Genomic DNA, 13,990 nt, shown 5'->3' on the forward strand with positions numbered 1-13,990 from the left:
CATGTGCGTCCTCCACAACTACCTCTTTCTAGCAGGGGGCATTGCATCAGGCGGTGAGCCCCGGGCCCGCCTTTCCGACAAGGTCTTCTGCTACAACCCCCTCACCGACACCTGGAGCCAGGTGCGGCCGCTGGCTCAGCCCCGCTCGCAGCTCAAGCTGCTGGCCCTGGACGGTTACCTGTATGCGGTGGGGGGTGAGTGCCTCTTCACCGTGGAGAGGTATGACCCACGGGCTGACCGCTGGAGCCCTGTGGCACCCCTACCCAAGGGTGCCTTCGCCGTGGCTCACGAGGCCACCACCTGCAATGGGGAGATCTATGTGTCGGGAGGCTCTCTCTTCTACCGCCTGCTCAAGTATGACCCCAAGCGTGATGAGTGGCAGGAGTGCCCTTACAACAGCAGCCGCCGGCGCTCTGCTGATATGGTGGCCTTCAAGAGCTTCATCTACCGCTTTGATGTGAGCAGCGGCCGCAGTGGGGAGCAGGGCCCAGGTGGCGGAACTGGTGGTGGTGTCGAAGTTTTCCGGTACAACACAGTGGCCAAGTGCTGGAGCCAGTGTGCCAGCTTGCGGCCCAGCGGCGGCAGCCCCATCCAGCCTTTCCGCTGTGCTCCCTTGGGCAATACCATCTACTGCGTCAACCGGACTGGCACCCTCCGCTTCAGCCTAGCTCTGGACAGCGAGGTGGAAGCAGATGGCGGGCTCAAGGGCACCTTTGACAGGGAGCTTCTTAAAGCTCCCTTGGATGCCAAGGGTGTCCTCCTACCCTTTGTGCTCACCCTGCCCGAGAGGCTGGAGAAAACAGGCGACCAGGAGGATTCCCTCCCACTGTGAGGTGGCCAGCCTAGCTCTGGCTTCCCGAGTGGGGAGCTGCATTGCAGCTGGGGGGGACCCAGAAACTCACCCAGCAGAGGGGGCCCTCTCTGGCATGCCTGCAGAGAAAAGGGGCTCCCCCTTTCCTCCTCTCCACTCCTAAGATATTGAGCTGGAGCCACTTGGTTGTAACTCGGTTGTAACTTTTCTCATGTTTGCTGTGCTTTGTGTGAAAAGGTGAGCACATGAAAGGAAAAGCTGCTATAAAGGATAATCTCTGGATTATGTTTGTGCCAATTCCTAATCTGAGAAATGCTTTTTTACACCTGGATTTCTAAAAAATTCCTGACAACAGTGTCATAATGGGACGTTACTGTTAAGTGTTGGTCACGTGTTTACACGTAGCTGCAATGTGGACTGGAGCCTTTTCTGCCATTCGTTTTCTTTCTTTCTGGGATGCTACTGAGGGATAAGCACTGCTGGCCATGTAGCTTCGCTGCATTTATTTTTATGTTAAACCAACTATTTCCTGTGTTAGAAAAGTATAGAAAGAACATCTCCATCACAGCCTTTCATTTCTAGTGCAATAGATGGTTTAAGGAAGACATGGCACTGTGTGGTCCCAGGAATTTCAACCACAATGAATGATTTAACAGATACCAGACTTAAACTTTTAGGCAACACAAATGTATGCCACATGTTTGTATTTGGAATACAAAAAAAAAAGGCAAGTAATCTTTTTAAAATGTGGCATATTATAGCAGATATGAAATGTTGTTTTGTTCTTTATCTGAAAAAGGCACTGGTTCTGTATAAAAAGACATCATTTTATTACCTTTTTTATCAGAGATTTTAAATTATAACAAAAATGAACTGAAGTTGTTCAGACTGCAACTGATTGACATGACCACGTATGCCACTAGAGTTGGGGGAAATATTTCGTACTTCAGCTTCTCTCTAATTAACTGCAGGTCAAGGAAAATTAACGTAAACCAAATGTAAGTTCTTTGAAACTGATTGCAGACAGCCTAAATGTTTCACTGTATGTTCAGTATCCTGTGGCAAGAGGCTTTTCCAACTTAGTGCAAGACCATCAAAGGAAGATGTGGAAAATGGGAATGCGCTACACATGTTGATTATATTGTGCACTAGCATGATGTTATTTCCCTGTCTTTTGATTGAGAGACTGCCTTATTTATTCTGATCTAACGATTGCTGTAATCAATGAGCCCTTGTTAACTGCAGTACGTGCTGACGGCATATGTTGTCACTGGGATTCTGAACCGGCTGAGAGCACTGTTTGTGGAGCAGCATCCTAACGCGACAAACACACAAAGCTTCTTGCTGCCTGTGGAAAGTTGGAGCATACTTTTTGTCATGTTACTCAGAACTGGAAAAGTGCAAACTGTCTACGCAGACAGACTGTATTGAAAAGGGCACATGCATTTATTTTCTACATTTTATATTAAAAAATCAATAGACAAGGCAAATGTTTTAGCTTTATGGTAAATCACTGAGAAACCTTTTCTGAAAAAAAGAACCAGTGTTTTTGCTTTTGGTAATTCAGCCTGGAACTGGCATAGACTGTCTAAGGGAATTGTTTATACTCAAAGCTCTAGTATAGACTCATATTTTAGAAAGACATAGAGACTTTACATCAAAGGAAGCAGATCCTTTTATGTTTTATTAAGATGTTTCTGTTAAAACAGGACATTAGCATTCTTATTTGTTATTGCTAGTTCCAAAGGAAGGCAGCAGGCTCTGTCCTAAGAGACACTATCTTCACAAAAGAGAATAGTGAAGTTTATAGATACTTCTTTCCTTCACTTTCATGTGTTTTTTTTTTTCTTTTTCTACATTTGTCTCACACAGGGTTTTAATGCAGCTTATCTGGTTAGCCATCCTGTAGAAAGCAGTGATCCAGTCCTAAAAGTTCTTAGCCAAGTGAGCCTGTTCTCTAGTGAGCTAATTAAAGCATCACCCAGGTAGGAGGTGTAGGCCTGCAGTGTGACACTTATCTTAGCCTCAGTACAGGTTGGTGCAGTGGAATTTAATACCACAGATGGCATATTTGTTAGCGATTCACAAAGAAATTGATTTTTTTTCACTGAGTGATGGACCTAGTTCTCAGACAAGAATCCTTGGAAATGTTGACTCTAAATTACATTACAGCACTGTAGCTTGAGCAGGAAAGAAAACTGATGTGTTTGCCTTCGGCATCATTTTTATGTTAACTGTAGAAAGTATTTCAAGCTGTGTAGTGAAACACTTAGGTGCATACCTAAACTAAAGACCAGATTTTGAATTAGTAGAGTCACCAGGAACACATAAGGAAATGTCTGTTTTATCTTACAATACAATTTTGTAGTTGAAAACACTATGTAGTATAGTTCTTATACTACAGCATAGGGAGGAATCAAGCCAGCTTCTGTATTCCTATTCATTAAACATTAATTAAGTATTTTCCTTCCTGTTAATGCATGAAAATGCTTCTAAATGAGTTTTAGAAAGTCTCCATGATTTAAGCTGCAAAAATGTGCCACAGACTTTGAGGAAAGAATGAAACATATCCTTTCTTCCAATATTTGTTGCTGTGCACCATGAAGAAGTACATTTGGAAATAATCTTTACCGTAATAAGCATTCTGCAAACCCGCAGTGGTTTGTATTTTTGCTAGCTCCTATTGTTAGAAAAGGCTGAATGAAGTGCTTAGCCCCTTTCACCGTTTACACAGCGTAAGTGGGGGCAGAGTCTGGTCCTTATTAGTAGCTGTCCATCAACCTGGTTCCTTTGTACACTCTGCATAATCACAGTCTGATGATTGACAGCAGAGCCATGTTTCTAGCCAGATTTCCTGCTCTGTGGCCTCTGTTTCCTCCCTGGTGAGCCTGAGGCAGGTTTGCCGAGAGTTGTCTTCCCCCCCGTTACATTTTCAACATATCAAAAAAACCTCGCCAAACTTGGGTACTGAAGTCAGAATTTAGGTAGTCTTCAGGCACTTGAAGACTGAAATCGTCATCCCAGAGCTCTCCAGTTTAACCACAGCAACCACTGTCCCTTTGACGTGCAGAGGTGCTGAGCAGTTCCCCTCCACCCATTCAGAACTGCTCACCTCTGAGCTGTTGGACTCAGCTACTGCCTCAACTCCTTTGAAACTAGATGATGCGATACCCAGAAGCCACTGGTGTAATGTGGTTTTATGGGACAAACTAAAGGGCTAGGTCACCCTTGAATTGTGTTTGCATATGTTTCGCTTTTGAAACAGAGCTATTTTATCTAACAGCCTGAAGGCTACCGTATTTGCGTGGGAATACAGACATAATATGTTTACTTCCTTAGCCTGCAAGGATTCAGTGCACATCTCCCACTTGGCAATGGATTGAAGGACGTCTTGGAGCTAATCCCTAACCTCTAAATATTTATGCATTTTGTATTACACATTAATGGGCTAAAAATCTCAGAAATTCTCTAGGTAGGTGAATTCAAACCCTCATCCTGACTGAGTGATCTGAAGACTAGCTGGAGAGGCATAGTCCTCTCTGCTCTCTTTCTTCTCCATGAGTCTCACAGTCCCCTTCTCCCACTTCTGATAGGATATGCAGGAGTGATTTTTAATGCTTCCTCCTCCCTAAGGTATTCCTGTTTTCAGAGTAATCTGCTAGAGAATGTAGGCTTGAATTCCCTTAAGCTGAGCAAGGACAGAACTCAGGCCTCTGGCTCCATGTGTGTGTGTGTGCTCTCAAATCTAGATGACTATTTAGAAGAGGAGTACTGGGACCACATCCTAGAGCTCTTTTTCAGGGACAAACCTCATACATATCCTCCAAAAGCACACATAAGTTCCAGCATACCAAGTTCTGGGTAGATTCGAGGCTCTGGCTCCTAGATGGGTAATGTGGGACACATTTAGTACATGCTGGTGCAATTGAGCAAGCTTTCTGTGGGAAGCTTTTCGGACAGGCTGTATTTTGGGTTGCCAGCCTGAGGTGAAGGGCGTCATGCACTGTACTGGGAGGCCAAGCAGGTAATTTGGATTCTTCTCAAGGGTCATGCCTTGGTGAAGAGGCATTGCAGTGCCTGACATGGAAATGCTGAAAGCCTTCATTGCATCTAAAACAAAATCTCTGCTTCAATAGAGAAACAAGCCTTCTTAGCAAATGCTGGTGACAGATGGAACTTTACTATTTCCATCTATTAACTGGTTCCATAAAAAGAAATTTTAATTGCAGCAAAGGCATTTGTACAAATTCTGTTTACACATGGAAACTAAGTCAAAGGAATAATTGGCAAAAGAATAGCCCTATTTGGTCAAAACAGGCGCTGTTAAGCAACATGGGAAGGATGCTAATCATACCCTATTAATGAATAAAATTGTGCAGTAGCTCATGTAAATCCTGTCCGCAAAAAAAAATTCTTTGTAAGTAAGTACCTGGTAAAATTTAAAGTGATAAAAGAATAAATTATTCACATGAAAGCTGTAACTCTCCTGTGCTGTTTGATTGGCTCTCGGAGTGTTGTATCCTGATTATCGCTATTCATGAGTGGCCTATTGCTTCTCCTGCTTTGCGGTATCCATTCCATTGACTGCTCCATAGATGGGTTACCCTTCATTACCACGAAGCTTAACAGTAGCACTGGAGTGATTTGCTTGGTGCCTGGACTGACATGTAGTGCTTTCTGCTTGAATGGACCCCGAAGATTTAGACAGAAGCCCAGTATCTTTGGGCATATTTTTGAGTGGCACTGCTTCTGGGAAACTTAAGAAAGCAGAAGGGGAAGTGGTGGTACTGTTGAGCAGTTGTGGTAACAAGCATTTAATGAATTAATTATTTTTGTCTGCCATTATTCTGTGCACCAGACTCACATTGGATTTAACAGAACATCTCTGTGTAGCTATTACCATATGAACCCAAGTACTATTGTAGCAAAGTATGTTTTTATTTAAGTATATTTACTGCCTACACTCCTACTCTGAGATCATTTAATGCAAGTTTGTAATAGTTCCACATGTTTAGTAGATTACTGGAACTATTCTGACTTTACATTACTGCTACTGAAAGGAAAGATTGACACACACGCTTAATAAAATTGGGCACTCAGAATATATAATCACACTTCATTTGTATTGGCCTACTGAATGCTGAGAGCTGCTGGAACAAACCGGTATTAGGAATCAGCAGGCTATTTTGGAGGCTCTCTAACTTTCATAAATTACTTAATGGGAAGACATAAGAGTTTGGGGCAGAGGGACAAGAAGGAAGAGAAGAATTAGGAGTTAAAATATTATCCAGTTGAATACATCCAGTTGAAACAAATAGTGCGGAAGGGGAACCAGAGTTTGAGACAGTGATGACTAAAGGGCAAATTTTTTTCAGATTTCTTTTTAAACAGCCTGAGTTTTTACCAGTTATGCTGTTAGTCTTATAATTTTGCACCTGCAGTACAACTCAAACAACCACAGTGTTTAATAAGCTACTTTTTGCAGAAGTCTTGTGCTTTGCTTTTAAGTTTTAGCGGATAAACCTTTGACAAATTTGTGAAGTTATGAAGTAACAATGTCGATGCTGCCACTTACAACAGATTTAACTAATGCAAATGCTTTAGACACTGTTCACAATTCAGGTGACTTATATGTGTAACTGATGTATTAACAGTTTCATTTTTTAAGTATATATAGGTAAAGCTTTTTATGTACTACAACTTATGCTGTAATGAAATAAATACATACTTAAAGCTTATGCTCCCCCTTAGGGATTTCTGGGTAACTGGTGTTTTTTCTTTGTAATCTATCCAATTGGAAAAAAGTATTGTATTTGTTCTTATAAAGCAAAGACAAAATGATATGGATTATCACAAAGGTGAAATGCTTAGGAAATGTTTCTAAGGCTAAGCAAATCGGAATATTTTAATTTCACAGTGCCCTGGCTATTTGGAAAATGAAATATTCTGCAGTGAGAGCACTTTCCTAAATGCAGATTAGCATAAACTCCAGATCAGTTTTTATTTTTATTTCTTTTTTTTTTCTTGTCATAAGTACATTATTTATTTGTAAAAGTTACATGTAGGTTTTCCCATGTAGGCTAAACCATGACAGGGATGCTCTCCTGTCCTATGTCACATCCGTCAGATTTTTGGCTGGAAGAAATTTACAGCAGTGTAAGTAAAAGCAGAATCAAACACAACTTGAATTTCATACCTTGTCTTCTGCTTATTTTCTCATCAGATAGTCTGCTTGAAATTAAGTCCTATAACTTGTTTGAAAATGCCAAGATTGGTGAGGTTGGGCTTGGTGCCATTTCCATTATTTCCTTAGCTGCTCCAACATGCAAGCTCTACCTATTTCAGCTTTCTTATGTTTTCTTCAGAATGACCAAATTCTGCTGCTGGTTAAACCTGGGTAAATCTGGAAGAACTCAACCAAATCTTTTAGATTGCCAGAAAACTTGTTCCATTCAAGCCCAGAGTTTTGAGTCTGTTGTAACTTACTAGGGACCTTCCTTGGAATAGAGAAAGAAAAGCTCTGGTACAATAAGACTCAGGCAATCACTAACCAGAATGTGTATTTTTTTAACTTCATTAGAACATAAATTCTTTAACTTGTGTAATTTTTCTCTGTGCTGTAAACTAGATATCAGGAAGCTTAGTGCCAGTGAAATTTTATCCCAAGCATATACTTCTGCTTGGTTCATTGAGCATTTTGCACCTACATCTCTCAGGATACTTGGACCCCAGGCTCAAGCTTCAGGTGTATCCAGAGTCTCATGAATGGTGTGGCTGGGCCCAATAACTTGTGCCTTGTCACAAGATCAATTTTCCACTTCTGAAACCCTGAAACCACCAGTTGTAGAACAAAGGATCTGGATTTCAAAGACCTCTTGATCTGGGTGCAGAGGATCCCCTGTTAACAACTGTTTCCAGGTACAATGCATGTTTTCACCATCAGTTGTGTTCATTTATTTGACTTAAAAAAAAATCACAAAAGATTTTGTATGAAAACATGTGGAGGCAGATGGTGTTGCCTTGTATTCCCCTGAAGGCAGAGAAGCATTGCTGGAAAACAAATCTGCTGTAGTTTCTAGACAGTGCAATCAGGGGAGTCACATATACCTGGGGACTCCCATGTCATACTGAGGAATTGTCAAGTGTACACAACAACAGTGTCACCAAATACGACTACAGCCTTATGGACCCATTGGGGGTGGGGACAAAGGCAGCTCCAGTTAGTAACTATTAACACTGGGACCATGCCTAGGAACAAAGCCCAGCCCTGGTTCAGGATTGTGCTCTCAGAGCACCTGTAAACGGAAAAGAAAGCATTCATAGACTGAAATACCTGACATGGCTGGGAGCAGGGGGAGCAGAAATAGGCATTTATTACTGCAGTACCTGCAGGGTTCTTTTTGAAGGGGGTGTGACGAGCATCTGCAGCTCATAAATGCCACCGGAGGCAACCATTAGTGAGTAAGCTCAGCTGCTGGGAGGGCAGGGAGCATGGCCTGGCACAGCAGGGATACCTGCGAGGTGGCCACTCCAGCAGCAAGCAGTGACAGAAGGGAGCTGGATGAGCATCCTTTGGATGATAGCTCTCCTGGCAAGAAGTCCTTGGGAAGGAGAGAGGAAACAATATATGTTTGGCAGCCTTAACTGCTGTGCCCTTCATTGCTGCGTTCTCTTGGTGTGCTAGCAGTGCCAGTTCTCAATGAATTCTCCAGTGAGCAGCTTGCACAAGGAGAGTTTTGAAGGTGATGTCTTTTTCTCTTCCCTTTTTCATTTTTTATTTATTACTATTTTTCTTGGGTTTTCTTTTATTTTCATCTCCTCTTTTCCCCCTCTCTTTTCATTTACTTTCTCTCATTTTTTTGTTCTTTGCAGATTGCGTGCTCTGTGCTTGAATATTCCAATAGGTCATACAGTGGGTTTGTGAATTTGGAAAAGTTACCTATTGGAAAGCAATGAAACTCCCTTTCTTCAGGATGCATACTTTCTTTCCCTAGTCTGCTATTTTTTTCCCTTAAAGCCCTAAATTTCTGGGTGAAGTAAGGAAGATGTAATCCATCTGCTTCTTGGGAGAATGGTACAATAAACCATGAGCTGTCTGCTTCCTAAGGAAGCAAAGTTGTGAGTGACTGAATTAGTCATAATGCAGACTTAAGGCAAGAGTTCTGCACCTTTTGTTAAGCTTACCTGTGCTTTCAGTCACTACAGACTGCAGCAACAAGAAAAAGTAACTGCAGGACTAAAGTATTGAGCAGGTCTCTAAGGAATGAAGCAAGAGCACAAACTGCTGCAGAATTAAGTTAATTCTCACACCATTTAGAAGCCATTACCTCAGTGGTCAGGGCTTAATTTACTGACAGCTTGTCAGTGCTTTACAGATGAAAGGGTTTTTTTCTGTGGGTGTTTGTTGGTTTTTTTTCCTTCCTCTGCTGTTTTGCAGTTCTTTGCACATGTGAAAAATCACTGCAGAGTTTGAGAGTAGAAATTTTGCAGCAATTTTTACCCATTCTCCATGAGTACAATAATTTGTCATCTACAGTGATGGATTATATGTCCTTCCCATGTTTTTCTAATTAAAGAAAATGCTAAATCTTTATTAGAGTCAAAGAAATAAAAGCTGAGATTAATAACAACTTCAGGGAATGCAAATAAGACAACCAATCTTTGCTACCATTGCCAGTCTCTCTTTAGATCTTAGTGAAGTTCTAGGCAGGCAAAGAGTCTTCTTAAAAATACGATTTAAACTATTGGGAAAACTCAGAATCATGCAGGTCCATGAGAGGTCTCCTGGACCAGAAGCAGTGCTGTATGGGAATTTCCAGAAGCTAATTAAGAGATGTTGAATTTCTTTTCTTTGAGTTTGCACTCTAGTTCTGTGCTCCTACATATCTTTTGAAAGGAAATGCTAATTCCAACTGTGTCATTTGATAACATACCTTGGAGGTGCAGTACTCTATCACCCTATCATAAAACAAAATAAAGTGTCAAAATATTAATGGAAAAGACTGAGCGAAATACCCGAGAGAATTCATCAGGAACTTCCTTCATATCTCCTCGTTAACCACTACTTCAATTAATCAAGTGTTATTTAAATGGAGTTTCTGGCTATGTCCAACTCTGGTTTGCCTTTGACAGAGGTGGAGTATAAAGATGTGATGATAGTGAGTATCAATATATGTCCAGTTTGTCTGAAAAGCCACAGAACTGTATGTTGTCTCTTATTCAGCTGGCTGATGCCTTTATGGCAAGGAGCACAGCCTGCCGTTTAACTCAACACCCCTGCTGTCATTGCTACATTAGACTTTTCAAGCAGGATTTCAGTAGATACCCATATATCAGTATACATATCACTATATATGCCTATAACATGCTTTTATCCCAGTCTGGAAAGGGCAATGTGCCTCCAGCCAAGAAGAGGAAGGACCAGAGGCTGCTCACCTGATACTTCCTGTTGTAAGCAGTGAAAGGGGAACAGAAGTCCTTCTGACTCCTGCTGCTTTCCTGACGAGACTGCCTGGCTCGGTGCCTGCAGAAAGGAGCAAAGCTGTGTATTCCCTCTCCCAGGAACACAAGAGGCGCAGTGGCTCAGTTGTTACTCGTTTGTAGGTCTCCAGGGAGAGCGCAGTTCCAGGCTTCCTCTTACTCAAATTACAAGGTTGCCCTTCATTCCCAAGAGCCAAGAAAACAGCTTCACTTACATGTGGTAAAAGAGAACTTGTAAAATAAATTATTTTTGAAGGGGTAGTGAAAAAATAAGTATTTGCATTGGCTACTCTTGATGTTGCTACTGTATTTGAAGCAGCTGGAAGGTACTCCACGTTTCCTCATCAGTCCCAGGGCTTCCTCATGTGCAGTTTAAATTCAAAGGGATTTGGGCAATAGTTCATTTTTCTTGAACTTGCCCTGCTCTTCAACGGCACTAAAAAAGGCCAATGAACCCAGCCAGCTGAGTGACTGCAGCAGTTCATCTCCACCAAGCTGCACAGGGACTCCCTGCCTTGCTGTGCCATGACTGGCAGCAGCAGAGGGGGAAGAGGGTGCAGGCAGTGAAAGGAGGCTTGGGTGAAGCATTGGCAGCAAGGAGAAATCATAGGTGCAGATTACCTGGAAAACAGTGCCCAGTATGAGCAGGTATGAGCAATGACTGAACAATGGAATTACACTTATTTTCTGCTGCTCTTGTGATGGGAAATACAGGCATTAAGAAGACCTAGTTTTATTTCTGGTTCTGCTATAAAATTCCATTTATTCCCAAGGAAAAGCTGTTTAAGTGTCAGTTTTCTTTGAAGAGAAAAGTGGGAGTGGGGAGGAAGAGAAAGGTGATTCATCCCATTGGGTATTGGAAATTCTTTTTTTTGTGTCAGTAAAGCACTATGGGAATTTTGGCTTGTATTGCAGAGTGCATTATTTTAATGTTTAATGTTTTACTACATTTGCTCCATGTGAACAGAATATTTTCTTCCTGTGGAGCTGAACAGGATACAAAAGGTGGAGTGAAACTCTTCCTACTTTGGTCCCTATCTGTGCGCCCTTTGCCCCTAAAGCCAGGACACTCCTGGGCTCTGGAAAGGCAGTGGGACACCTGCCTTTCTGTTGATGCACAGATGAAGTCCTGTAAGGGTAAAATCTTGTTACAATATTGAAGTGTTTCTTTTTGTAGACCAGAGAATTTGGAATTCTGTTAGTAAATAAATAAGTGTGATAAAGTTAAATCCTCTAATATTTGGTGGGAAGAAACAACCAAACATATTCCCTGGAAAGGGCTGCATTTTTATTAGATTCATAGGTTTTGTCAAAGGCTGCAAACCTGGATCTGTGAAATCAACAGAACAATGCTGACTTGTGCTTCCCAGAGATCTGTTTGCTGGGTCACTTTTGCCAGTGTCTTCCTATGTGCAGATGTGAGGATCTGAGGCTGTAAGGATATCTAAAATGTGTAACCTGTTCTTGTGTCAAGACCTCTTAAACCTTTTTGGTGGTGTAGTTCACTGAACAGTCAGCTCTTGCTTCTGTCAGCCAGCTCATGATTGGCACAGCATCTCTGGTTTAAAATTTTAAAATAAACTATGAGGCAACCCTTGCCAGTTCCGCTCTGCAATGCAGCAATTCCATCTTCATCCAAACTAGTTAGCAAGGGTGCTTTGCTCTATTTCAAGGACAGAGCCTGCTAACCAAAAGAGCTGCTTCCTGTAGTCCTTCTGCATATAGCTTCCCCTTCCTTTCAAAACTGGGAACTTGGAGGTCCCTAAGCTGGAAACCCTCTACAGATACTGTTTTGTTGGTTTTTTTTAGCAAACAGGGACAATTGTTACTTCTGTGTGCTCAGGCGTCCTATGTAGCCTCTCACATTCACCATTTCAAGCTTTTTGGAAGGAGGGAAAACCCACCAAGAGATGTTACAGAAAGAACGCTTATTATCCATTTCCTCTTATGTCCACTTGTCAGTTTTCTCCTGGGCTGGTGGCCTACATCTAATTCGAAGCCAAATACAACTAAGCTTAGCTGGGTCCCTTTGATAGTAGAGCAGGCATTTTCCTGCAGGCAGGATGGGGCTGCCAGAGGCGTGGAGCATAGTCTGTTGATCTAAGCTAGCATTTGTGGATGTAACTGACTTTAGACTGATTATGGTTTCAGCAGAAACCCCACTTCAGAAACCACACAGCATGCAGGTAATTGGAAACAGAACCTGACACAAGCATCTTCGAAAGTTTAGCACTGGGCTTTGAATTTGTAAATAGAAAAGGCCTGTGTCTCTGCAGTAAAACAGTGTTTCTCCCAGAAAATTTCATGAAGGAAACAGAGACCTTATTGTTTTCCTGATATAGTTTAATTTTCCTTTGTTTCACTCTTTGATCTAAGAAAACTCCCAGACAGCTCCTTTAATTAAGGGGCAGTAGACAGAGATGTGTGTGCTGGGCAACGACAGTGTAGACACGCAAAGCTAAGCCTACAGGCTGTTTTTATCCACCTTTTTATTCTATCTGGAAAAGCAAGACATTTCATATGACCTTTTTTAAGGTTATAATATCCTTTGTTGTAAAGGGTACTTCCCCGCCCCCCCCCCCATGAAGAGTTAGTGTCTAGACAAACTACATGCAGAAGGCACTTTTTTTTCTGTTGTATTCACTGGTGTTTTTATGGGCACAGCACCAATGGTAATAGCTTACATAATTCTATACAAGAACCATAAATTTCACTCCTATGTCTGTTGTTAAGTAACTGGGATTTCACTAATTTCCTTTGCCTCCGTGTTACTTCTCTATCTTACACTGTTCTTCTCTTTTCTGCTTCTACCTAACTCCTTTTACTACTCTTTTTGAAGTGCCAGATGTGAGCACAGTTGTAAGCAGCTATATTTTCAAGAGAAATTTATTCTAACGTTTTACTTTACAATAGTCATGTGGACAGCATCCCAGCTAAAGAAAGGAACAGTTGATCCACCCTGCAAAATATGACTTTTCAAAATTATCTATGGCTAAACTCCTACTCACTCAGCATCTCCTAGGTAACAGTGACTGCATGTACTCCAAGATATTTTAAAATAAATTATCCCATGGTTACAACTGTTGGTTGAATTATGATGATGATGATAGTGGGGTTTGGTATCTAGCCCAGAGACCAGTGGGATTGTGCATACTGTGCTTACTCACCCAGGTCAAAGAGATCCCTGTGAGCCAGAATTTAAAGCACTGGTGGCAGTGCTTTAAGTTAGTTTGTCTATGTGACCATTGCAAGCATTAGTGGAACTGGACTGAAGATAGGAAAAAAGAGGGGAAAAATCAGTTCAAGATATCCCATGCTAAAGAAACAGTATTTTGAGTCTTTTAATGAATGTTCCTCCAACTGTTAAAAAATGAAGTTTATACAGAAGTGAATTACTTATTATGGAAGGAAACAAAACCATTGCTTTACTGCTAGTAGGTGGCATATAAATCTTAGTGAAGCAAGCAATAGTAAAGCAAAAGACAGCTGAGATGTCCACAAACATGTGAGCCCGTGGGTTGGCTGACAAATAATGCAGTGAAACTGCCAGTGCAGAAGTGCTGGGACAGATGGGGGGGATAATGATCTCTTGCAGTAGATGAGACATGACTGGAGCATAAGCATCGAGGGAAGATAAGAAATGTGTTCAGACAGAAGGCTTGTTCCCACACACAACCTTCGGTTTCCTTCACCAGCATT

The 13,990-nt window shown here is 41.8% G+C and overlaps 1 protein-coding gene across 1 annotated transcript; it reads left to right on the forward strand.

The window, feature by feature from the left end:
* Nucleotide 1: 1 nt before the first annotated feature.
* Nucleotides 2-832, forward strand: LOC104534015 (kelch repeat and BTB domain-containing protein 11-like). Its single transcript, XM_010192146.1, has one exon. It carries the CDS (start codon nucleotides 2-4, stop codon nucleotides 830-832), a length of 831 nt encoding a protein of 276 aa, XP_010190448.1.
* The last annotated feature ends 13,158 nt before the right edge of the window (nucleotides 833-13,990 follow it).

Source organism: Mesitornis unicolor, unplaced genomic scaffold (genome assembly GCF_000695765.1).
Source record: "Mesitornis unicolor isolate BGI_N332 unplaced genomic scaffold, ASM69576v1 scaffold41289, whole genome shotgun sequence".
NCBI lineage: Eukaryota > Metazoa > Chordata > Aves > Mesitornithiformes > Mesitornithidae > Mesitornis > Mesitornis unicolor.